Raw genomic sequence first — 23,721 nt, 5'->3', positions numbered from 1 at the left:
ATTCTCAGTGTACTTATAATCGCTCGAAACAATGCGTAATCATCTGTTGAGTGAGAATAATCCCTCGATGAAGCCGCGGAGTCGGCGGAATCAATGAATCTGACTCATATTTGTTGCGACTTATTCCGACGGCCGTTCGCCGCTTTCTGTGCGTACAGCTCTGAGCCACATAGTGGGCGCGCGCTTCGTTGGAAAGATCATTTCCCTTCGGGCTGTACGGCAAATAATCACGCTCGATTCCTTTCCTCCTCCCCAGCAACGCTCAACATGAATTTCTGGCGCTCGCTTATAAGGTTTCGGGCGCCAGTGGATGGTTGTTTCTTTTTCCGACAGATTCACTTATGAAGAGCGCAGTCTTAGTATACTTTTATGACCTAACTCGCATTTTGCGCGCGCCTGTTTGCAACTGATGGAGTCAATGACTCATTGGGCCACCCACTCAATACAGAGTTCAACGCCAACTCTGCTGTGCTCGCCCCCTCCCAGGGGTTTCTCAGGAGACAGTGCCTTTGGCTAAGTACGTCTCCGTGCGGTGGATAGGCGCGGGTGCCGTGCCCGCTGAGCTCGAATTGCTTGCTGTATGACATGTTCCGATGAGTTGGTAGAAGCTATAATGAATACTCTTGCAATCATTACTGCCATTTGGTGTTGTCGCTACTTCTGTACTGTGGTGTATTACAGCCATTAGAAGTCCGCACACAGTGAGGACTCGCTTTCGAATTCTCGCGTTGCGACATGCTCCTGCTGCATTATGCATAGCTGATCTCCCGGGAACGCCTGCATTCAAAGGATTATAATATCTCTTACCAAATGGAATGTGTTATCTCATTCGACTTTTCTTTACTACTTTTCCGCACTCTAAGGATTTTTTTAGGGGTTTACACCAATGACTTACGTCTGGCGACGTACCGCTCGGTTTGAGCGGTATCTAACCCCCTAGAATCATCGGCTACCGCTCGGAGGCCGATGGTGTATAAAATGATCATGATCCTTCAGCAATGGCTTTCATCCCAAAGCTCACCATGAACCAACAACGTAAGCATTTCCTTTGGCCGAGTTGTAGCTTACCTGTCTGATTCCTCTTCCTGTCGTAGGAGACAGCATAACGAAATTAATGCAGTACGCTAGGGAGCATAACATTCAGTTACGCCAGGTAAGACATGTCCTTTACCAGTACATTCTCAGACAATGCCTGATGCAAGATATGCGCATAGGTAGAGAGGCGAGTGAATGGTAGATGGGAAGTGGAATGTTATGGTGAACTCCTGTTCATTGTGTCTTTTTAAATTATTCATCTTAACTCTTCTAGTGAATGACACATTGTATGCATGCTCCACCAATACAAGCCGGCAGCATGCCTCCGACGATGCCGCATTCTTGACACTCGAGATCCTTCGCGCAGAACAACGGTAGCATATCTGGGGAGTAGCCGGTGCGGGAGTTCTGGTTTTGGGGCTGGGGGGACCACTATCCAGGCCAAATTTTGCATCTCTTCGACCTTTCAACCATCACGTCCCGCTTTGTCCTGCATTTTTTTGTTTCCTTAGTTCGGACATCACCGTGTCAGTGTAACCGTAACGTAATTGAAACAGATTTTCGGACATCCTCCCTATTACTGGTATGCAACGAGTGAACTGAGATTAATTATCGTCTTGGACCTTGGAGGATTTTTTCAATAAGTAGAATCTGGTGTGGCGGTGCGGTTCCCGAATGGCACTTGTCATGCGTGTCTAAATCTCGTTTCGTCTATTTCCTAACTTGGCGGCGCAGCCACCTTCTGCGGTTGACATTTTGAGCATTCTGAAAGCCCTCTGAGTCCTTTCATCATTCACACGCTACGGTAAGATCGCCCCTACCAGTTCATTGGCATAAATATCAATGATTGCTGACCGCGACTTGTGACTCGAATTGACTAAATTGTCACAATTAACCTTGTCTTTCGTCCCACATTCGCCCCCGTTTCTCATTCTCATTTGGGTGAATATATAGTAACTCTACCTCCCTCCTCCCATGAGGAAACATACCGTCAACTGGCGTCGCTCGGCTTCCGGGAATGCTCCGCCATCACTACGCTGGGTCCCAAACGATCTTCACGTGGGTGGCGATCGCCTTATCGAAGGGCATACATTCTTGGCCGGCGTGAGATAGGGGGTAGGGGGGACGCTTTCAGACTGATGGGCGCTCATCTGAGATCTCACAATGAATTAATTTCCCGCGTGTTGCTATTGTTTGGGTTGTCTAGTTATTCGTCTCATCGTGAGCACGCTTGGGCGCTTGTTTTCGTTACGGACCGGGCTTTCGGTGCCATTTCCCTTCTATAACAGTGCAACTCTGGTTTTGAATTCCGTCGTGGAAGTCCTTTCATTGCGGTGTCTGGTCTTCCGCCCGCGCTACGAGAAGCAACGCCGCTGTTTGGCCTCCTTTTTCTGACCTACTGCGGCACCGGTCTCGCGGGCGCGCCTATTGTGGCGAACAAGAATGCTTTTCGCACTATAAAAGTTGCGCTAGGAAGGGTGCCCTTCCTCACTTTTCTGATACCACTTGTCCCCTTGTGCATCATCATGCGTGCGTTCCCGCCACCGACCAGCAGTCGAGCCTAACGCCTTTCTTCCAGCTGATCACATTAAACTGCTGCAGAACAAATCCGAACGCGAAAAATTCGTGTTGGAATGGGTATGTGCGTTTCACTGACCGAGACCACCTTGTAAAGACTTGCTTCGTAGGACGACAATGAAATTTTTGGGTTCAACAACTCGACGACATGGCAGTCAACCGTTATAAGTGGGTTATCCCGACAGAATGCTGCCTCTCCCTTGGTATATGACCTCTTTACAGTAAACGGTGTCCCTGTGGCCACTGGGGATGGGGCACGTAAAGCATACGCCAGGGATAAGGCAGCTAAGTCAGTGAGGTTTATCCTAATTCCCCTGAATCACCCCACTTAATGAATTGAGCCTAGACTCGCTCTGGAAATGGGATATTGATCCCCAGTTCTACCCTTTTCATTTTGCTTCCTTTGCTTCAATAATTAGGCATTGAAATTCTCCAGTTCTGTAAAGTATCTGTCTGTGTTGTGCCCATTTATGGCTGGAGTTGTGACCGCAGATCTACCCATGATAAAGCTGGCTCACCATGAATATCGATCTACTACCCAAAACGAAAGATGTTTATATTAACAAAAAGCAAAGGAACAGAGCAGGGTAGAGTGCATTCACTCTTCCCATTGCCAAATTGTGCTTGTGATGCTTATAAGATAGAGAAAAGGGGTTACTTGTGGGCCTGGGCATACCAGACATTGGCAGTGTCGTTGTGTCCGACCCGTGCGTGTGGTATCCGCAATGCCCGTGACATTATTTCCAAGCGAAGCGTCTCCTGTCAAGCTCATTCCTTTCTGGTTGTGGTAATAAACAGGGCTATGACATCCCTGATCGCGGACCGCATTATGATGTGGACGACAAGCCGGCGTATTAACTTACCTGTGAAAGCTTGCTTTTCAAGGTTGATTGACCAATTGAATTCGACAGTAAGTCACTCATAAACTACCTCCCAAGTTTAGATCTATTGAGTGGCACGCCTGTTTGATTATTGCTATATAAGTATATTCAAAATAGCTGCCTGTGCCATAAAAGGAAAATGTTTACCTGGACGTTCGGGGCACTGTTATGTAATAAATTGCGGCGTGGAATAATATCGAGATGATGGTTGGGGGTAACGAAGTCGGAGGTTGTTAAATTGATTATAGTAGGACTCCTAATTATTTGTAGTTGACGGGCCGCAGTTGCAGACAGCTGTAGTATAGTGGTTCAGTATAGCTCGTTCCCATTGGGTATCACGAGTTGACGCGAGTTCGAACCTCGCCAGCTGTAATGTTGTTTTTTTGTCTTCCTCGCGCGCTGCATAAGTCCTTCCCCACATTGCATCAACCTTGTCTCGTGCACGATATCTAAGTGGCGCGCGCTACTGGCGCTCTGTACTAACAAAAGTGAACGATGAAAGGTTGTAAAACAAAGCTAGCAAAGCTCACCAAGCTGCACAGTTGTGTGGTTCGGACACGCCACGTCGGCAGTAGGGTCCTTGACCACCTGTGGCATTGGGCTGCAACTCCTAACAGGTTGCATGTAACACAGAAGAACTCAACGTCTATTCGGGAGTCATATGGACATGCGGAGAAAAATGTACGTAAACAGGTGAATGGTCGGATCGGTTGACTGTTGTGTAACTGCAAAAAGGGTATCTAAACAATGCAGCGAAGCGAAGCGGACCGTGAATGATATAGGTTGGGGTGGTAACAGATCACAAGTGGCGAGGTAGGTGACGCGGGGAGAAGACAAATGTTTGATGTTCAACAAAGATAAATATGCGGGGACGTTAGGAATCAGACAGACAAGAGGAAGGCAAGGGGTTACGGAGGAATCGAGTGGGGAGTCATCAGCAGGAAGGAGAAATGTGAAAATGTGAAAACAGTTGGAAATATATACAACACCAGACTTGACCGTGAAGATAAAACACAAGCAACTACGCAAAAACAACATTTTCCAGTTAATTTATTGCACAGTCGTGAAGATATTTGGGCGGAGCGTTTACACCTGAGTGGTCTCGCTGCTAGAGCTCCATTGACCCATTTTTAAGAATTTTGCAAGTACCTCTTGACTATCCCGTTTGAACACATCCACTCCTCTGGCAGGATCCCATTTCCGACCAGCAGAAACCTTCTTTGCCAGATGAGCAAGGTCGGGAGACACCGTGGTAGAGATGGGAGAAGCAATGGTAGCATCAGACGTTCCGCTCGTGGTGCTCATCCAGCTCAGGCGGTTACTTTCTCCAGTTAGAGTGGATTGGTCGCGCAGCGTGGCAGTGGAAGCCATGCTGGGAGACGACGGCACTATCTCTCTCGGTGATTGGGTTGGCGATAACTTGAAACGTGTCTGTTGGAAGGGAGATCCGAGTGCGACAGGTGATTGGGGGTCACGAGTGGGTGTAGATGGCTTTTTGATTTGTCCGTCAATCGATGGGATGGGTCGTTCGCCAGCACCAGGTGGTGATGCCGACGTAGAATCTGCCATTCGCGGAGACAGCGGTCCAGCTGGGGAGTATCCACCAGCCTTTAACAGTCGATTGATGTTCAAGCGCGGAGGGGGCGTGGTCTCTGGAGGTGCAGCAGCAGGCAATGCATCTGCTCGCGGCGAGTCAGCATAGAATATCCCAACTTCCTCAGTCTGGGTAGACTGGTGTTTCCTACTCTTAGGAACAGTCTGCATGCCTTCCGATTTATATTCCTTGGAACTGGCCGAAAGTATGGAACCAGTTCTTGTGCGGGGCCTCTTGTGCTCAGGACTTGCGGCCGACCCTCTATGCGATCCCCGGGATGGCACACTGCTACGACGGGAGGAAGACGCGCTCTTCGGCTTTTCGTCTCCTGAAGATGAGCCTTCGCTAGTGTCCTCATCATCTCCGTCATGATCATCTTCTATTGGTTGGAGCGGAGCAGGCTCTTGGGGCTGCTTTCGCCGTTTAGATGAAGGTGGGGAGGTTGAGACAATCTCGGGGATAGGTTTAACAAGCGTGTTCGCATATCTTTGAATACTTGGGATGTTATCCCATGCATTCGTGTATACAATGGACCCAGGCATCCCATGGGTAGTTGGAGTGGCTGGATAATACAGTTCGCGGTGTGTTCGGGGGTTCCGAATTGATACAGGTGTTTTTTCCGGCGTAGGCTCTTCTACAGTTAAAAGCGGGGCAGGGGGCTCAGGGGACTCAGCTCTCTGGATATTTGGAGGCGGAGCTTCGGAGGCCGGGAAAGCACGAGCCGGGACTTGACGTTGCCTTTGCTCCCACGGGAAAACGTTTGTGACTTTGCTGTAATCAGCTTCATGATGAGTGACGTTCGAGTAGGTCCCCTCTTTAACCAGACGCTCTGGGATCTCATGGGTTGGTGGTATAGCGAAGAAATCTTCAGGGTGAGCCGGCCTTGGAGGGGAAGTTTCCCAAGCACTGTCGAATGAAGAATGTGTCACGGAATCCTGACGATGACGACGTGTGTGCAGAAGATCCCAGGCGTTGACGTACGCTTGACCAAGTGTTTCTATACTCGGTGTAATTGGCTTGTTGGTCGGTGGAGGGTCAAAGGCAGGGTTCCAGACCAACATAGTGGGTGAATGAGGCCTGGGAGGTAGCGATTCGGGCTCCGGCAGCGATTCTGGTCCCGGTAATGCAGGTAGAACTAGGGATGTTGTTTCAAGGGAAACAGTCAGTGGTTGCACTTCCGGAGGTTCATGGTGGTGAGGGGGAAGCAGAGAGGGAGGCGATGACGGCTGAGGACTGTTTTCGACTGACTCTACGTGCGTAGGTTCAGGGGCAGGCGCATGTACGTGCAGTGGTGCCGTTTCAACAACGTCCACTGGACGAACTTCTGGCTGATGCGTGGATATCCGTAACGAAGTTGTCAGATGAGGGGGTAAATCAGACACAGGGACAGTCGTTGGTAGAACCGGGGGTGGGACAGGAGGACTGGGCCGCATCAAATCGATGCGGCCCTCCAATGGTAAACTCTGATACTGCCCTTCGCCCACTTGGGTGTGTACTTTGCTCATCCCTTCAATAGCCAAACGTTTCAACTCCTCTAAGCCTAGACCACCACTGGTAACAGCTGGCGCCTTGTCACTCCATGCAGGCTCGTATTTCTCAAAGTGGAATACCGATTGCTGAACTTCCGGCCGAGGGGCCCGGAAATTTCGATCGTATACATCAAACCACCGGTCTACCAATTGGTTATACCCATAGGATTGTTGGGTAGTTGGGGGGCTGGAAGGCGGTGGCGCCGAATGAGCGAAAGGGGTCCGCGAGGCTGCGGATGACCATGGCTTATTCGGTCCAATGAAATGTATGGCAGAAATTTGGGAACCAAATCGCTCGTACGCTGGGGCATATCTGGATCGGAAAGCTCAGTGGGGACGAAATAGGGTTCGGTCGTAAGATCTGACGCACGTGTACGCAGCCGTAGGCGTCGTATTGTATGTGAAACTCAACCTATTCCAATTGTTCCCTCTCCATTCGTTGAGAACCCCTTGATCGCCTCCATCCCAGCTTCCACGTGTTTTAATGACATCCATGATCTCGTTGAACTTATCCTCTCCTGGCGTCAAGACCATGACGCCGGAATTGAAGATATCAGGCCATCCCACGTCTGGGACGGCGCTAAATTCATGAGGGAGAGTAAAAAGATGGGACAACGGCCTGACCGGAAGCACATCCGCATCCAGGAATATAATTTTATCAAATTGCGTCAATCGGAAGACATGCAGCTTCGTAAGAACGAGATGCAGATCTGGTCGACCTGAGCAGAAGAAATTGAGCAATGCTATCCTTACGAATGATTTCTGGGGCGCAGGACACACACCTAACAACTGTAGTCCTTTGGTCTGATTCTCCTCGATGATCTCCACCCCGAAAACGATATCGAAAGCTTGACGGAGCTTTTTGATGATAGCAACATCCACCGTTTCGGGGGTGACGATACAGACGGTTTGAAACGCCACTTCTGGGGGTGTTGGGGGTGCAAGATGCAGCTCTTTTAAAGCCGAAGCCACGACCAGAGCTCCATTTGCATACGAGTCCGACGTTACAAGAGTCGCGAATGCGAATCTCGAGTTCGCCATGCAGTAGTGGACTACTCCCACGAAAGTCTGCCTAGCTCTGATGGTGCAGAGACTTGCCCTCAGCAAAAGCTTCGGTCGAAGGATGTTGAGAAATGCAACGGAAGTCGCCGTAATGGCGATTGCCATAAAGGGAGCAGCATCGATAAAATGAATTTGAGGGGTTTACATAGATTTGATTTGATAGCCCGCTTTGAGTACCGGAATGATCATCCACATTTTGTTCCCTTAAAAGTGATCCAGCATTTCACCTCACCATGCTGACCGGATAGTTAGAGACGAATTATTGGGTTCCCCAAAACGCCAAAATCATGTAAACGGCCAGCCGTAATATTGTATGGTTGCTGGAACACGTCATTGTCCTGATAACACTGCTGGTGTAATTGACACCACCAGATGCAATTTTTGGCATGTGCCCGTGACTGAGCCTGGCACATTGACCCCATCTTGTAGTCGGATTGGAGCTTCATCTCCTTTTTGTGTTTACAGTTTCTTCAACTTGAACGGACCAAAGTTCATCATTGTTTATGTAATATTCTGAGTCATTGCGTTTTGTGTCTTCATCAAGTTCATGTGCAATGTGAAAGTTCCTTGCCTTCGTGCTGGACTGGTAAGTCCTCACCTGGCTGCAACAGAGCTGGAAACTTACGTGTGCGCTTCAGATGCTCGTCTGCACTTAAGTTTTCTCCTATTTTTGCGTCGCGTTGTGCTTGCCATGTGAGTTCATCTCACCTTTGTGCCCACTGTCGCACTGCTTGCTGCCAGTTCAGCTTTGCCTGCTTTTCATTTCGTCCATCGGTGGATCGAAGGCCATCTTAAAGTTAGGTTGCGTTTCGAGCCCTGCGATGAGTCAAGCTGCTGGCCCAAACCAACCCTCCAAACAGTCACTCCGGGGCCTTCACCGACAACACTAAACAACCTCTACCAGAGCCACCAGGAGGCAGCGTCTTTTGCAGGAACTCAACCAAACCCTCGCTGACTATAACCTCCAGAACGTGGCCTTATTTGAAGCGCACAATGCAATCAACGCGAGGTTGGCGGCCGAACTAAGCCTCGCAGCGCCTGGAAACTTCAAAGAGGTATGGAAACCGACCCGAGGTTGCGGCTCGTACCCAAACTGAAGTGGCAATCAGAGAATCGCGGGATGAACAATCAGGTAGGCGAGCCGAGGTCTCTGCTCCAGCAGAGAATCAAGCCCTGATGATTCGCCTGGGTCTCCCGATTCGGGACGAGGCGATACCAAAGTGTGCCGACTCGAATCACGAGACCCTCTCAACCGTGTCTCAGACGAAGAAGACGACCATCGGGGGGGAATACGCTTGGAATTGGGGGTTCCCTGGGGGCTCCGCTCTGAGTCGGTTCAGAAGAACGTTACCTCTCCATGGCTCAGAACACGCATCGACTCCGAAACGCCTACGATGCAAACATCAAGCGTGCTATCCGAAGTCATCAGGCGCGAGGTGGACAATCATACTTCCCTCTAAGAGGTCCTCGCTAATCGACTGCTCGACTTCGGATCTCTCATTGAGGGGAAACACACAAGAATGATGCAGTATTTTGACAGCATCCTCCTCGGCGACGGGATTGAAGTTTCGACCGGAGTTCCGTCCATCAAAACTTACCAATGGACCTATGCGTGGAAGAACTATCGTACGGTGGTTCTCTGGGCTTTCCCCCACAAGTGTTTGTTTGAAGTCTACCATGATCGCATTGTCGAACGCTTCAACAGTCATCCAAATTGTTAACATCGAATATGACCGAGCAGCATGCAGATTTTTCCACGGGCTGTTCGGTCATATTTAATGTTGAGGATGGCGTTTGGGTGGCTGTTGAAGCGTTCGACAATGTGATCATGGTAGACTTCGAAATCCTTAACATCGAGGATCACCGAGCAGTATGCAGAATGCCCAACCTCGGTGCATGAAGCAGAAGGTGTTCGAGTAAATTCATTTTTTCCGAAAATTACATCGCGGGCACTTTCCGAGATTCAGTGTCACTCAACTCAGTCCCTTTCTTTCGCTTTCAAACATTCTGCTCCGTGGCTGCTTGAGTGGCATGACTGCCATCTGTGATTCAAGTGGAAATCGGTACGTTTACAGCCTCCGGACTTGTTGAACTCGTGAAGTCACTGAATTTGCCAGGGCGTTTCCGTTTTTAACCAGTTTTTGGACGGGACTGACCTCTTTACTGGGAATAAGCCCACCCTCCCATTGGCGTTGGTTCTGCTTCGAGAATGTAGGAGCTAGGACTTGGGGCGAGGTAGAGTTCAAGAAGGGTTGGGAGGACTCTGTAAATTGCTGAAGGCAAGGTGTATGCGGAAACATCCGCTGCACATTGACCCCATCTTGTAGTTCTTTGGAGCTTCATCTCCTTTTGTGTTATATTCTTTTTTTTTCAACTTGAACGAACCACCTTGACTCTAGCAGAGTTGGCCGAGAAATAACCCACATATGGCTCAGCTATCATCTCCCCACGGGGGTGCTCCAGAGCGAGCCCTCCCAGTCAAGGGCAAGGGATCCAATTGCGGAGCCGGTGAGATGCAAGCCTGCCGAATATGAATTAGACAGCTGCAACTAGTTACACAATAGGATGGCCGCTCGTTACTACGAATGAGAGCTCTAGCGGGGCCCGAACGAGGCTAACTCGCGACATATTCCTAATTCACGCAGGCTCATTGTCGAGGGGACGATTCTTACCAAATTGCAGCTAGTGGTAATGCCGATACTCTTAACCCAAAAAGTGCAGGGGTTGCTGCGTTCCCACTGGACGGGATGATCCAGTCGTGCACCACTTCAGCACCAACGATGCAGAAGTGGGAATTGAGTTGGAATTGAGGATGGCAACGGATGGCTAGCTGGGCGAACGCGTCATTGAATGAGAGGGCTGCATGCAGAATGGGCAGAACCGCCATCCACGCATCACATAATATAAAGGCGTATGCAGTCCGAATGTTACCCGTATCCAAATCATACTTTCTCAAGCGAGGACAGTACTGCGAGCGCTCTACAGGGATTTCACTCAGATGAGCAGCATAGGCGCAGTAATGGCCGTGACAAATGAAGGGGAGACTAACACCATCAGGGAAGAACAATAAAAACCTGAAAATTCGGCTCCTTGCGGCTGGATAAGACGAAGGCGGCATATTCCGAAACGGGCAAGCAAGCGAAGTCATTTCGTTTAGAAAACCGTTCATGATCAGCGGCACTTTTGGATTGAATTTGTCCATAGCAGCATATCCTTTGATACACTCGACATTACAGTCTCATTTGAGAACGTGTGAAGGAATGACAGGCCGATGACCGAGTTGCAATATATCCAAAAAAAAGATAGTTTGCGAGATACTGGGCAGAAAGGTCCAGAGATGACACAGTATAGTCACGATGCGGTGCAGACTGCGTGCGGCTTCCAGTTGTGACGAGAACTTGACGAAAACTCGGCTTGCTGCGGCCTTCCACTTCACCCCCTGCCAAGTGCCATACCCTGGTCATACCTTGGCAGCGAGAGAGACAAGAGTCACGAAGAGAGTAAACCAGTGAGGCGCTATATTTACTTGTGGACTTGTACTTTGGTACGTGAAAGAATGATGGTGCGTTGTTTGGCTCGACTCTCATATCAAGAATATGGCATCCAGGAACTGCTGCCTCCCCATTTTTCCGCTCAAGACCCGTCTTCCATTGCCCCATCTAGTGGCTTGCAGATGAAGCTCTCAAACGGTGTGATTCTTGAGCTCAGTAAGATTCTGTGTTGGCATCATGGTCGGGACAATCGTCGTGCTTGCCCGGTGTGTTTCCCAGAATGTTCACAAGGAATGGCTACAACCCCTCATCGTCAAATTAAGCCACCCCCCTGCATCGAGAAGCTCATTGTCGACTCTATCCTGGAGAATGCAGTCGGTGAACATGAGTGGGTTAGGAACCATGCACGGGATATTCAAGGACCTGTTCAAGAGGTTCTCCCATCTGGTCTCTCACGAAAACATGAGAGGCGTGTCCTTAGAGCGCTTGTACAAGCAGAGCTCCATCCTATCCATCAATTAACGACACCATCCATCATGGTGGCAAGCGCATTATACCGGGATATCCTAAGATGTAAGTTGTCACGGGCTCGTTCTTTCTCATCAAACTAAACTATTTTTTTCTCTCTCTCTCAGGTCATCATTGGGTGTGTGACATCGGAAAGGTTCTCCATCGTGACATAAGTCTCGATAACATTATGTACCGAGAAATAAATGGGAAGATCTATGGTGTCTTGAATGACTTTGACCTTGCTGTTGAGAACGATGGTGGCTCGAGAACCCCATCGTCACAAACAAGGGACGAAGCCATGCATGGCAATGGATCTCCTCCACTCTGAGTCTTCCGCTCCCCCTCGACATCTGTAGAAAGCCTCTCATGACACGTAGCAATTGGCGGACATCCGAGCTAAACCAGTCATCAAGCGGAGCATTCAGCATCAATTTTCCTCCTTGGTGACGTGAAGTATGACATAGATGAGGTATTCGAGGTCGCTATTTCGACAAGGTCAAGACCCCTCATCGGAGTTCCGACGCTTCACTTCCACCTTAGCTCTCGCATGGGGCTGCATGAAAAGGGTGGAAACTTTCCTTCCTCAATATATCGGAAGGGAGCGCAACAGAGAGCGCGTTGACGAGTGGGAGGCCACTTGAGTCACCTGGTTTGAAAGTAATTACCACTTTAGGCAACAGCCCATTTCGGCTCGATCACCCCAAACAGCCTCCGTGAACATCATGCTAACTTAAACGAATCGACAAATCATGTACAGTACAGGTGTCGCCAAAATCCCCAAAAGCTTGCCTGGGGAGAATAAGGTAAAAATCCTAAATTGTAACTACAATGCAACTGATCAGGTCGTAAAGCGCCCGCATTGGAGGGGGGGGGGTTGCGCATGGGCAGTTTTGTCGTAACACAAAAGCAAAAATTCCTTCACTCGTCATCACTGAAGCTCATGTCACTCCCAGCATCAGGGTTGTTCAGGATCCCTTTTTCCGGGTTCGGTGCGGGGATACAAACTGTCTCGTGGAGATCAGCGTCCGCATGACCGTTGATGTTCTCTTTTAGAGCACATGCATTTGTGGGAGGTTTGTCAGCCGGAGCTGCCGGTTGGATGTCATCGATGTTGCCAGCTTTCCCATTTAATCGTGCCTCGCGGCCATTGATCCCAATAACAGGGTTCGTCGCCTCGTGTTCCGTTGATGAGCCCAAGGAAGATGAAAGAGAGGATAGTGAAGATGATGAATCCCCCCTCGTGCTTGCCGTCTCGTTGGTTGCGGTAAGTTCGGAGGCTTTCGACTCCGTTTCCACAGCATCACGCGGGACTCCGCCGTTGGCTGTTTCCACAGTATAATACCAGAACTTGCTCTTCTTTTTTCCTGCTGGGGCCGCGATAACGATAGGGGCAGGCTTGGGAGCGGGTGGCTGCGGAGTTTCTGACGGCGCTGACGATCGGGCGCGCTTTGCAGGTGGGGGCAAAAGCGCCTGATCCTCTTCATCGAATGCGATTTTTGGCGCATTGCCTAGCCGTGTACTTCTCCGTTCGCCACGCCATTCAACGCCTGTCTCAGGGTCCAAAAGTGGATTATCCGCGGTCGAGCGCTTGCGGCTATTTACTGTCGCTGCCCGCGTGCTTCTGCGAGGCTCAACGGAGAACGAATGGCGGGAGGAACGGTATGTGCGGGTCCTCGACGGGTTATCGTTGTCATCCTCGGAGTCCCCATCATCGATGAAGTCATCTTTATCATCTGGGTGCGCATACTCCTCATCCTCCTGTCAAGAGGGTTGGTATCAATGTGGAAGAGGACTCGGAATCCATATACCCTAACCTCTTCTTCCTCATAATCGTAGACGTAGTCGGGGCGTCGAGTTTGCCGTCGTGTTCTAGTCGCCCGTATTTCAGATTGTGCTGCCACTATTGCCTTCTGCTCAAGGCGTTTTCGGGCTTTCTCGACCCGCTATGTCAATAAAGTCCAAATTAGTAATAGCCAAGTCGGAACAATGGAAACCAGTTTCTGGCGTTAAGTCCGCCACTGAAGACACGTGATGACAGCAACAGCCCCAAATTTTTCATCATTGAGCGGCACCAACAGGGAAACGAGGCATTTTGCGCGTTTCCATGGGCCAGGTGGTAGGATAAATGCAAGGGGACCAAGAGAATGCACTCACAGCGAGCTCAGCATCGACCTTTGGCAGGTTTGCCTCAAGGAACGCGATAAGATCTAAATGACCTTGTTCAAATTTATTTCGTAATTTGACTTTGGCTCCATTTTCGGACTCCGGAACCTTCGGGGAAGTGGCTTTGAGGGTTTCGATGGTAGCGATGTACTCCTCTCGGGTGCTCGAAATAGCTTTGAACGGGCAGAGGGATTTCCAAGGATTCTTTGACATGTATATACGAGGTGAATCTGTTCAATCCACATCCCGGCAGTCAGGCGGAAGCACGGGAGACATAATATTTTTGAGTTGACCACGCACCATCAACAATCCAGTATCGTTTCCGTGCCGAGTCTTGTCCGATTGGAATCATGCGTAGATTTTCGTAACTATTGGGATTATCTGGTGGAGGGGGCGCAACGGCTTGCTTATCGGTCTTTTTGGTATGCTTAGCTGCCTTGACACCCCATGCGGTATCAATTATTCCTCGAATGGCGACACAGTGAGTCAATTGCCATTCCACGAGTTGTCGAAGAATAGTAAGCTGCGAAAAAAAAAGTGGTTCACACGGAGATGAAAGATCTTGACATCGCACTGAGTGAGGAATAAACGCACTCTAGTGTCCCAAGTTAGAGAGAAGAACCCTTCGGTTCCCGCCAAAGGATCTACATTCCGACCCCTAGAATAGTCCCACCAGATGCTTCGCTCTGTAGGGCTACGGCAAAATTCCTCCACCACGGACGCCACTAATTTATCCAACTTCGCTCTGGGTGTCGTAACGATTACAACGATTTGAGTATTAGGTTCGTCTCAGCAAGGTATCAACACACTTTGGCGACCTTAAATTCGGCTTGAGATTGGTTATGAAGTCTACCAGTATGGCTTCGATAATAGGGTCACGGCCGCTGAACATTAGCGCTTGTTCAAAACTATAGAGGACGTCCAACCCGATCCACAATCGGCACAAATCAACAAATCAGCAGTAGAGTCACCCTATAGTGCTACGTACTCCATGATAGTCTCAAATCCTTCTACTTTCTTCTTGACGGAAGTGAATCTGCAAATAAACGCGTAGACGAATGCTGTCTCCCAACGTTCCGATGGACGCGGAGGACTTGCAGCCTGAGCAATAGGTGCTGATGATGAAGATGCTTGTCCATTCGTAGTCTGGTCCATGTGAGTTTGTGGGAAGTTGAGCCTGTGTAACTGCGACGCCTGCTGGCGGACGGAATGTGAGCAACTGGAGGAACGACAGCTCGACTCGGTTGCTTCCGGTTCGTGAACTTCTGCGCCTAAATTGACGAACAGACGAAAATTTAACAATAGGACTATATACACAAAATATGACAGTCTCAGCTTGCGCTGGCATCGTAGCTACAGGTCATTGGATGAAGAACCTGCTTGTTCACATCGCTCGTAAAAGGAAATGGGACATGGGACATGCAGCGGAAAGTTCCAGTATCTCGTAAATCAGCGGGCGGAGGTTAAATCGGAGTTGAAGGGAAATACCGCGAACGAAAGGGAAGGGAACAATGAAAGAAATCACGCGTCTATCGCGTCGAGGGAGATTCTGTTGAGCAATCTGACTGCTCATCATCCATCGCAATAAGTGGGTGTTTTTCATGGGCGTAAAGGTCTTGAAGCAGGAGAAAAACGTTATAAGCATTCCAGTGAAGCGGAACGTGATACAGATCTCGTCAATATTTGCCATCCCCGTGGTTTGCAAGAGATTCAATGCAAGGCATCGAGAATGACTTGTCCAGGACCAAAGGGAGCCATGCACGACAGAACAAACCATTCTACCGTTGTACGAATCGCACTGGTGACAAAGGAGGTAGCACCTTGCGGAAGGAGACAAGAAAAGTGGCGGTATGGTCATTTCTGATTGTAAGAGAGTGTGCTGCATAGCTCGGAGTGAGCAAAGTCGCGGATAAACCTGTGAAAACGACAACAGTGAGCGTCTTTAGCTCCTGTACCGCCAGAGAGATATCGTGAGGCATTGGTTACATCGCAACTGCCGGTTTCGGCGATGTCTGGATGCAACGAATTGCTTACATTCCCACAAGGATCGAGGAATAGAGAGCTTCGGACGCCGGAAATTCATGGAAGGCCTGCGAAGAAAAAACTCGCTGGACACGACGGGAACCGCCTTTTTCGACTCCCAAGAGGGAGAAGACAATCAAGTTCGGTCGATCAATTGATGTACTCAGATGCATAGCCCATTAGAGATACGCAAGCTGAACTCACCACCACTGCACCGAATTGGTTGTCGGTAGCTCAGCTGTGGCGCGGTCGCATATGGCAACAACTTTACCATGAGGCGAGACATTGTGGAGCTCGCAATGAACAGAACACTAGGTGATCACACTAGCCCCTGAGACGGAAATGCCAAAGGCTAAAATACATTGCACCACTGGCCGAACGAGATCGATCAATCCCTGAGAAGAGGGGAGAAGGTGAGAGAGTGATCGACTAATGACAGGGAGTAGGTTGCCGCCTTGCGGTGTCCACACACAACATAAGGGGCGTCAGGAAAGAAAATAGGTTTAGAACCTCTCCTCGCTATTTGAGTGCAAGCGTAGGCAAAGATAGCATGAAGAGCGCGAGAGAAACACAGTTTGGATTTTTCTGGGCCGTTGCGGAGAACATACGGAATAAGTTTACCGCGTGTCGAGAGAGGGGGGGACACTCAATAATCTCTCGCAACAAAGGTACGCCTATAGAAGGTGCTGGCATAAACATCTGCGGGCCAGGATTATGGCGACTCTTGAATGAGATTTGGAGGCTAAAGGCACGGCAAACCCAAGAGATCTGTGACGTGTGATCCTGACACGTAATTCCCAACGCACCGCTAACACCAGCACGAACTACCTCGCATTGCACATGGAACCCCTGTGAGTCAGGGTTCTGGCGATCAAAAGTCGGCTTCGACAACAATAAGCGACAACAAATAACTATCTCGTTTCACTGACGGAGACACTAATATCCCCCTGCTACTCAAGTCCTAACGGCGGCTACACTCTCGGATTATGGCAGACTCTGACTCCTTATTTTACCTTAAAAATCAATTCTATTTGCGTGAGCGGTTTTTGGGTGTCCAAGGAGGAACGATCCTTTTTAACAGTTGACTTGTATCAAAAGGTGCATATCAGAGTGTCGCGAGGAACCCTCCTCCACAAAAAGACACCCCTGAATATCTTCCTTCGTTGCTGTATTCTGCCCGCTCCTTAATTGCACTTAACCAGCCTGACGAAGCATTACTGCTTGTCTCTGCCGATACTCTGCCCGCCGTTCGGGCTGTGAGAGCACTGGCGACATACGTCAAGACCAAAGCATCCGGAGGGGAAGTAGAGCCGATACTGGACGAGTTACGGGACCTAACAATTGAAGTCGAAAGCGAAGATGAAGGTGTCCAGGGGGCGGGGGCGGGCGTAGTACGTGTTTCCGCTGCCACCGCCTTTTTACAGGAAGGCGAAGTGGAAGAGGCTTTAACCACCCTTGGTGCCGGAGCTGGTGGACAGGATATGGAATGGCACGTAGCTGCCTTGGTTTTACTATGTCGAAACTCACTTCTCTCTAGTTCATATCTCACGATCCAGATATATCTTTCAATGAACCGCGTCGATCTGGCACGAAAGGAGTACCTTTATGCCAAGTCTCATGACGCCGACTCCTTGCTACTCCAAATCATCGAGGCTTCCGTTGGGCTCGTTTCCGGCGGCACACCACCACTCACTCTGAGTACAGCATACCATGTCTATGACGAGCAGGCTGCTTCACCTGGGTCCTCATCCAATGCAAATATTCTGGCTGCCAAGGGCGTGGCCTATTTGCTGCGCGGGCACTACGCCGAAGCAGAGAGCATGTTCAACGAGTCGTTGTCAATAGATAAAATGAATGGTGACGCGCTTGTTGGGCTAGCAGTGACCAAACAGTTGAACGCAAAACAGAAAGACGCAGATGAGGGCTTTGAGTAAGTGTTTGGATACTCCACTCTTTGGCACCAGACTTGTCTAATATCTCCAAGTCATTTACTTTCTGCCCTCCCATCGCATCCCTTAGCTGAGGACTTGATCGCCAAGTCAACGTTGTTTGATCAGGCTAAAACGCAGTTCACTCCGTCTGTGCCCTTTAGTTGAATTAAGAAAATGCGATGAATTTACGAATTGATAGCAGTGTGGACAGCAAGCACAAGTTGAAATAACGATATGACGAATCCTGAAAGCAGGAGGTAAAAGCGAAATATGTTGGTACTACATGACTAAAATCAAGCGGAATGTAGAAGCGAGCAAGATCTGGGATGAGAATGCTATGTGAGTCCAATGGATGCCGATGGGAGATCTAAGCCTGCAAAACCACGAGCGCTAGAATGAGATTGTGAAAATCAAGACAGGTGTCCCAAACCAGGGCTGCTCCAATTTCGGAGGATAGAATCTAATAAACTCTGTACTTCCGGGTTAGGTTTGGGGGGTGGGGTTTGAAAGATGAGAGACGAGGACATAAATTCCTCGAATGGAGAGAGCTCACGAGTATTACTGAGAGCCGAGTGAAGATCAGATCCCCAAGAGAGATCAAGGAGAGATGGTTCCTGGAGTGAAAGTGGCTGCGGAATGGCCGGGTCAGAGCATTGGAAGGTATTGATGGGGGGAAAGATGACGATTGGCCTGGCATCTTCGGCCAATGTATTGTCAATCTCGCGGGGGGTAAGTGGGCATGGAGGACTGCTGGCATCTGAGGAGGAAGACGGTGAGAATCTGAGGCCATCGAAACAATCTTCGGATAGGGATGGAGTGGATGGGCGTGGTGATGGAGGTAATGGAATTTCTGTGGGGTTCCCGAATGTGCCGCTGGGGTGGCGTGCACTGGGACTATGGCACGGGATGGTTGAGCTTTCTAGAAGGAGTGCGGAGACCTTCCCGGGAGTGTGGGGAGAGGTTGGAAAGTGGCCATCCGCAGGCTCTGTGACACTGACCGGATGTGAAGGCTGTAAGCACGGACTCGGAGGAAGCGGCACGTGCTCTGGAATTGCCATTGCCAGTGCTGCAGCACCTTCCACTCTGGTGTGTGATTCCATGGGTGGAAGAACACCCATCAATGGCTCATCATCGTCCGAAACGCGACCCGGGTTTGTCTTGGGCGAAGCTTCTGCGACAGTATCAATGAGTTCACGTCCGCATCGTCGTGCTCCGGCATGCTGGCGATCGTCAACGAGAGCTGCTGCTGTAGCCAAGAAGTGCAACTGGACAGCGTCTTCAAAGGATGCAAGAGGTCTGTTCAAACTAGGTTGTTCGAATGTGGTTGAAACGTTCATCTCGTTTTCTGACAAGTCCTGGGCGGACGGGAAAAATATGATGCGACCTATCTCTGATTCATGGATCTCCGTGCATGACACAGAACGCGTGATGTCTTTGGGGGCTGGTAACCCAAGCTCTTTCGAAAGTCCTGCTCCAGTATCTTCAACGCCCTCGCAGAGTTGCTCTCCACCGACGGCAGGGGACTTTGCCTCTCTGGACTTGAGCGTAGCCTCTGTTGGCTCGATGTGAGAGGTTCCAAACACATTAGGATACGTGTCGCACGGCTGAATGAGACAAGGGGGACTAAAGTCAAATTTGAATGTAGTAATCCTCAGCGTATCGGCCGCTGGACGATCAATCTCTTCATGGATCGGCGGCCCGACAGGTAGGTCAGATGAAGAGGCACTGTGCATGATCGGTGCACGAAGTGAGTCCGAAAATACGTTTGGAGTTGTCGGAGCGACTGGTGGCTCAGATATCTCGTCAAGGGAGCAAGGACTTGAGCGCGTTGGCGTTGAGGCGCGGGTGGATGCAGAAAAAGAGGGGCGCAAGACCGGAGATGATGAGGAAGGAGAAGTGAATTTGAACGGAAACGGGGGGAAGATGGAGGACGATGCGTTTGAGGGTTGAAAAGTAAACGGGCTGCACAAGTCCGAAGATAAAGTCTGCCCCGGAGCCTCGCATGTGTTTGATGGCGGAGTGTGGGTTAGAGAGCAACGTGATGCCTTCGGAAGCCAGTCTTGTCGAGTATCCATTATTGATGATGGCATATCTTTTGAGGCAAATGAGGCGGAGATATGGACCAGGGATTGATGTCCGGGTCCTTCAACCAATGAAGAATTTTGGGATTGCGGAGTGGTAGAGGGAATGAATGCTGAGATGGAAGGTAATGACGGAGTTTGCGGTGGGACCTCAGGAGTAGTCGGACAGGCACCAGGGAAGTCATTCGATTTAAAGGGCGGAGACGGGACCCCAAGCGTGTTAACAGGAGAAGGGAAACGAGACGCACTGGAATCTGACTCTGTTGCCACTGAGTGTGAGAGAGATGGAATGCGGTAGGGGGCGGCGCCAGATTCGATGACCGGAAGGTCCGGGATTTCATCATCATCGTTATTGAAATCTTCAAGGGAATCCCAAGGTACCTCTCCCTCATCACTCCAATCGCCCTCATCTTCTACGCCGATATGTAGCCTTGCAGCAAAGTCGATTTCCGCCATAATGTCATCGTCCTCCCTGTCGCGTCGGTTCTGGAACTACACACCATAGTGGGCACTAGTGCTAGCCATCATGAAGCATCTGCTTACCCAAACTGCGATCGACCGCGGTGAAACACTCCACTTCGCGGCCATCACGGCCTTCTGCTCTCGAGTAGGGTGTCTGATACCGGAAAGAAAAATCCTCTCAAGAATAAGATAATATCGCTATAAAATTAAACATCTCATCAATTCCGGTCGTCAAACGCCAAAGGATTCACCCACCTCAAGTTCTGAACATTGCTCTTCATGCTCAGAATTGTCATCGGGATCACTGGATGTGAGATCGTCACTGGAAACAACGGAGGATGAATCATCGCAGTCTAGTCCGCCCGTGGCCGCTATCACTGAGTCAGGAGAACCTTCGTGCTGAAGAGCCTCAATTTGGGCCAAGAATTTGCGCTTCAAGCTGAGCACTTCTGACTCATAAAGACTCTGAATAGCGGAGGAATAACTGCGCAGTCGTTCTGGCGCCTGCGGATGATTGTAGGGCTGAACAGGAACATCCGTCCAGTTATCGGTAAGAATCGCCAGAGAGTGGTCGAATTCTGTCTTGAGAACTTCGATTTCGAATGGCTCCAAAGCCAAGGACTGAAGGTTGGATGAGATGTCAACTACCATTGGGGTTATGCTGAGGTTCGTGGGGGAGGGCATGATTTGCTCTCCAGCACAACCGGAGGGGTTCAGAAGGACACTGTGATGAGGATCATCAATGAGGTTCTTTACAGCTGCCAAGAACCGTTGACAGTCTTCCAAGGTTGAACCAGACATAGTTGGGAGCCTTTCGCCCTTCCTTGGTCCCCACTACTTTTGTGGTGAAGACAATGTCTTTACTGAGGCACTTGAATTGTGTTTTGTTGTCGGAGTTTAGGACAAAAGGTCGGAGTCCAATTGTGATTATATAATTCTCTCCTTTTGTTCCACTTGTCCTCCTTCACCTCTCACGATCTCATACACGTCATGGCTGTCGTTGACCCAGTCGTGGATAACGAACTTCGCGCAGCCTTTTCCAAACTTGAATTCGATTTCCTGAACGCAGTTAGGGAACAAGATCAAGTGGCCAACACTTTCCAGCTGGAATTCCATGATTTGGCGTCGCGAGCGGAGAAAGCAATCACCAAAGGAATGTTATCGCAGGAAACCGTCAAGCTTGTTGTGTCCGTGCTTGTGCGCATCCGCGATGTTTCCAGACGATTCGTGGAAGGATGCGATGCTTCTTCGCGATTCCGACTTGAGGCGAGACATCAGTGGGCTCATATCTTAAGGGTCCACATACCGCCTCGCACGCCTTCGCGCACAGCACCCAAATCTCATAAATCAGCCAAGCAACAGCACCTTGATGATCTCACCGCCGAGATGACGAAATTCCGTCCTTGCCGTGACTTTTTTCTTTCGCATCTGGACGCCCCTTATCCTTCTGCCGCAGAAAAGAGACGCATGGCAGAGCAGATAGGGTGCGAGGTTTCATCTGTCAGTCAGTGGTTCACCAATCATCGTCGCCGCTCTGGCTGGATGGGAGTCATGAAAGACTTCGCACAAAATGACAAAGCCGCCATGCAAAAATTGGTACATGCTGTTGTCTTTCTGGGACCCTCTACTAAAGACATTGTTGTCCCCGATGCTGCAAGACCAGCTGTACTATCTGTTCAACGTTATTTTGAAAAGATTACGGCCCCCACTGTCTCGCTAGAGTTTCTCAACATGGCCCGTGCACCCCCAATGAATGACGAGGAATTAGCTGCCTACCGAGCTCGACGGAAGCAAATAAGGCGTGTTCGTATGGAAGCGAAGCGAGCACTAATGGCCAAGCTTGGCACCAAGCACGAGGGAATCGTCAACGCCACGGAGCTGGCCACTCAGGTGGCTCCATCCATCGGCAAGCGCAAGCGCAACTCAGAAGATACTCCTCCCGGTGATGATGAACGCCCGAGGAAGAAGCGTGGTTCATTGGCTCAGATCAAAGCACCGATATCGGGCGGTCCAAATGTTCGATTCGTCGTGAAAGAGGATGGTACTGTCAGACGCCTCCGCCGCAAGGGGGCCCTTCGTAAGTACCATTACCTCCGCAGGCAAATTGTTGGCTAACTAATTTCTGTTCAGACATCATCGGACAGAATGTTCCCTTATCTGGGAAGCTTGCAATTCAGAATACATTCAAGACCGCCCAGCCCTCCAAAGCCGTCCCGCTTGACAGCGCGACTCTGAGGATCGACAAGAGAAAACGTAAGGCACCAGATGAAGATGGCGAGGCTTTAACGTGCGAGCGACGTCTCCCAACAGCGCACAAGCGTCGTCGCCCAAATCCCCTCGTTCGCGAGTCATCATCCATTTCATCCTCATCCTCTCCATCAACGTTAACTTCCTTTCCCCCCGAACAACGCTCTGTCTCTGCCCCTAATGCATCTGCTCTGTTTCATCTCGAGAATGAATGGAATCGCGCAGTGTCTTCTCCTGCTCAATATCCTCCATTTCCACAGCTCGCCGATTCCTGTGCAGACAATCTGATATCAACCTCACAAGTCCATGCCTACCTAGCAAGTATGGGGATCCCTGTTGTTCCGCCCCCAGAAGAGTACGGATACTCCCAGCCGACGCCGCAAATGGCAGTCTCCAAACAGTCTGCGTTCGATGCTCCTACTACTACAGGTCCTTCCCGGTTGCCGATAAACCAGGATCATCTTCCTGCCTCTGTGTACGAATCTCTATCTCGGTCGTCCTCTGCCTCCTGGACATCACCCTCAGAAAACATCACCCCTTCTGTGACTCCTTTCATAGCCCCCCTACCTGAGTCGACCTTCATTGATCCGAACCTCTTCTCCCTCTCTCAACCGGCTGTTCCGATCCCTCAAGAGGCTTTACAAGAGGCGATTGAAACTCAACGTCGAGTTTATGAGGCTAAAGTGCAGGCACTTGAGGCCCAACTTGCGCTGGCGCAAGCGCAGGCTCAGACTTCTGTTCAAACGCGATGATGTGCGTTGAAGTGGGTGTATGATTATTCCTAATATTGGGGTCAGTTATTGTACTGAACATATGTGAATCCGAAAAGCGTGCTCATAAGCTCACTGATAGGTTGAACTAGTGTTTGCACGAACTGCTAAAGTTTGACTCTGACTTGTTGTATATATATATATATCTTATCTTAGGATCCTCTTACCGTACTTGATATTTCTTTGTACCTGTTTTGCTAGACCCGTCGCGCAATATACCTTCATTCATCTACTCGTCCTGTTCCTCATGAAGGGAACACATGCACATTGCCGAATCCAAGGTTATTTCAGGTCTCAGCTCTGCAATGAAAATCCCGCGACCGAATGTTAGACATCGTTATGGCCGTATTGCTGGCATGGCGCAC

The 23,721-nt window shown here is 49.9% G+C and overlaps 8 protein-coding genes and 1 non-coding gene across 9 annotated transcripts; 5 read left to right on the top strand and 4 right to left on the bottom strand.

The window, feature by feature from the left end:
* Positions 1-1,022: 1,022 nt before the first annotated feature.
* On the top strand, positions 1,023-3,626 carry EI90DRAFT_3286952 (uncharacterized protein; the record flags this gene model as incomplete). Its single annotated transcript, XM_039067033.1, has 14 exons — positions 1,023-1,035; positions 1,095-1,153; positions 1,215-1,233; positions 1,310-1,409; positions 1,593-1,618; positions 1,990-2,094; positions 2,243-2,256; positions 2,325-2,565; positions 2,615-2,673; positions 2,724-2,781; positions 2,836-2,902; positions 3,258-3,320; positions 3,412-3,523; positions 3,612-3,626. 14 exons carry the CDS (start codon positions 1,023-1,025, stop codon positions 3,624-3,626), a joined length of 951 nt encoding a protein of 316 aa, XP_038920550.1.
* Positions 3,627-3,784: 158 nt separating this feature from the next.
* EI90DRAFT_t63 lies at positions 3,785-3,866 on the top strand. The gene has a single exon. It is a non-coding gene; the product is annotated as a tRNA-Gly (tRNA).
* A 250-nt stretch (positions 3,867-4,116) lies between these two features.
* Positions 4,117-7,717, bottom strand: EI90DRAFT_2991551 (uncharacterized protein). Its single transcript, XM_039056117.1, has 3 exons — positions 7,400-7,717; positions 6,988-7,336; positions 4,117-6,930 (listed from the first exon to the last, which is right to left on the bottom strand). The coding sequence occupies exons 1-3, from the start codon at positions 7,656-7,658 to the stop codon at positions 4,581-4,583; spliced, it is 2,958 nt and encodes a 985-aa protein (XP_038920549.1). The 5' UTR covers positions 7,659-7,717; the 3' UTR covers positions 4,117-4,580.
* Positions 7,718-10,290: 2,573 nt separating this feature from the next.
* EI90DRAFT_2569858 (uncharacterized protein) lies at positions 10,291-11,058 on the bottom strand. The gene has a single exon (XM_039053255.1). It carries the CDS (start codon positions 10,879-10,881, stop codon positions 10,348-10,350), a length of 534 nt encoding a protein of 177 aa, XP_038920548.1. The 5' UTR covers positions 10,882-11,058; the 3' UTR covers positions 10,291-10,347.
* Positions 11,059-11,463: 405 nt separating this feature from the next.
* Positions 11,464-12,008, top strand: EI90DRAFT_3118692 (uncharacterized protein; the record flags this gene model as incomplete). Its single annotated transcript, XM_039063131.1, has 2 exons — positions 11,464-11,743; positions 11,806-12,008. The coding sequence occupies 2 exons, from the start codon at positions 11,464-11,466 to the stop codon at positions 12,006-12,008; spliced, it is 483 nt and encodes a 160-aa protein (XP_038920547.1).
* A 370-nt stretch (positions 12,009-12,378) lies between these two features.
* On the bottom strand, positions 12,379-15,079 carry EI90DRAFT_3286950 (uncharacterized protein). The gene is made up of 7 exons (XM_039067032.1): positions 14,832-15,079; positions 14,653-14,751; positions 14,438-14,588; positions 14,144-14,366; positions 13,835-14,073; positions 13,489-13,623; positions 12,379-13,438 (listed from the first exon to the last, which is right to left on the bottom strand). Exons 1-7 carry the CDS (start codon positions 14,996-14,998, stop codon positions 12,599-12,601), a joined length of 1,854 nt encoding a protein of 617 aa, XP_038920546.1. The 5' UTR covers positions 14,999-15,079; the 3' UTR covers positions 12,379-12,598.
* A 1,671-nt stretch (positions 15,080-16,750) lies between these two features.
* Positions 16,751-18,035, top strand: EI90DRAFT_2968099 (coatomer epsilon subunit-domain-containing protein). The gene is made up of 4 exons (XM_039055616.1): positions 16,751-16,900; positions 16,964-17,354; positions 17,403-17,795; positions 17,850-18,035. The coding sequence occupies exons 1-4, from the start codon at positions 16,852-16,854 to the stop codon at positions 17,959-17,961; spliced, it is 945 nt and encodes a 314-aa protein (XP_038920545.1). The 5' UTR covers positions 16,751-16,851; the 3' UTR covers positions 17,962-18,035.
* EI90DRAFT_3152013 (uncharacterized protein) lies at positions 17,999-21,251 on the bottom strand. Its single transcript, XM_039065765.1, has 3 exons — positions 20,595-21,251; positions 20,421-20,537; positions 17,999-20,369 (listed from the first exon to the last, which is right to left on the bottom strand). Exons 1-3 carry the CDS (start codon positions 21,138-21,140, stop codon positions 18,207-18,209), a joined length of 2,826 nt encoding a protein of 941 aa, XP_038920544.1. The 5' UTR covers positions 21,141-21,251; the 3' UTR covers positions 17,999-18,206.
* Positions 21,252-21,289: 38 nt separating this feature from the next.
* EI90DRAFT_3042401 (uncharacterized protein) lies at positions 21,290-23,567 on the top strand. Its single transcript, XM_039059183.1, has 3 exons — positions 21,290-22,416; positions 22,470-23,378; positions 23,439-23,567. The coding sequence occupies exons 1-2, from the start codon at positions 21,330-21,332 to the stop codon at positions 23,336-23,338; spliced, it is 1,956 nt and encodes a 651-aa protein (XP_038920543.1). The 5' UTR covers positions 21,290-21,329; the 3' UTR covers positions 23,339-23,378; positions 23,439-23,567.
* Positions 23,568-23,721: the final 154 nt, after the last annotated feature.

Source organism: Cantharellus anzutake, assembly GCF_015039405.1.
Source record: "Cantharellus anzutake strain C23 chromosome Unknown EI90scaffold_8, whole genome shotgun sequence".
NCBI classification, from domain to species: Eukaryota; Fungi; Basidiomycota; class Agaricomycetes; order Cantharellales; family Hydnaceae; genus Cantharellus; species Cantharellus anzutake.
Note: the sequence above shows the minus strand (reverse complement) of the source record. Positions and strands in the feature narration are given on the sequence as shown.

Excerpts from the sequence above, each read along its gene's own strand:
- EI90DRAFT_2991551 (XM_039056117.1), bottom strand. The coding sequence starts at position 7,658 with ATGGCGAACTCGAGATTCGCATTCGCGACTCTTGTAACGTCGGACTCG. Across the intron at positions 7,337-7,399 it reads CAAAGGACTACAGTTGTTAG|GTCGACCAGATCTGCATCTC; the intron begins GTGTGTGTCCTG and ends TCTTCTGCTCAG. Across the intron at positions 6,931-6,987 it reads ACGCCTACGGCTGCGTACAC|ATATGCCCCAGCGTACGAGC; the intron begins GTGCGTCAGATC and ends TTTCCGATCCAG.
- EI90DRAFT_2569858 (XM_039053255.1), bottom strand. The coding sequence starts at position 10,881 with ATGGACAAATTCAATCCAAAAGTGCCGCTGATCATGAACGGTTTTCTA.
- EI90DRAFT_3286950 (XM_039067032.1), bottom strand. The coding sequence starts at position 14,998 with ATGGACCAGACTACGAATGGACAAGCATCTTCATCATCAGCACCTATT. Across the intron at positions 14,367-14,437 it reads CTCTAACTTGGGACACTAGA|CTTACTATTCTTCGACAACT; the intron begins GTGCGTTTATTC and ends TTTTTTTCGCAG. Across the intron at positions 14,074-14,143 it reads ACGATACTGGATTGTTGATG|ATTCACCTCGTATATACATG; the intron begins GTGCGTGGTCAA and ends TGGATTGAACAG.
- EI90DRAFT_2968099 (XM_039055616.1), top strand. The coding sequence starts at position 16,852 with ATGGCAGACTCTGACTCCTTATTTTACCTTAAAAATCAATTCTATTTG. Across the intron at positions 16,901-16,963 it reads TAAAAATCAATTCTATTTGC|GTGCATATCAGAGTGTCGCG; the intron begins GTGAGCGGTTTT and ends TTGTATCAAAAG. Across the intron at positions 17,796-17,849 it reads GACGCAGATGAGGGCTTTGA|TCATTTACTTTCTGCCCTCC; the intron begins GTAAGTGTTTGG and ends AATATCTCCAAG.
- EI90DRAFT_3152013 (XM_039065765.1), bottom strand. The coding sequence starts at position 21,140 with ATGTCTGGTTCAACCTTGGAAGACTGTCAACGGTTCTTGGCAGCTGTA. Across the intron at positions 20,538-20,594 it reads AGCAATGTTCAGAACTTGAG|CGATATTATCTTATTCTTGA; the intron begins GTGGGTGAATCC and ends TTAATTTTATAG. Across the intron at positions 20,370-20,420 it reads CGCGGTCGATCGCAGTTTGG|TTCCAGAACCGACGCGACAG; the intron begins GTAAGCAGATGC and ends TATGGTGTGTAG.
- EI90DRAFT_3042401 (XM_039059183.1), top strand. The coding sequence starts at position 21,330 with ATGGCTGTCGTTGACCCAGTCGTGGATAACGAACTTCGCGCAGCCTTT. Across the intron at positions 22,417-22,469 it reads CCGCCGCAAGGGGGCCCTTC|ACATCATCGGACAGAATGTT; the intron begins GTAAGTACCATT and ends ATTTCTGTTCAG.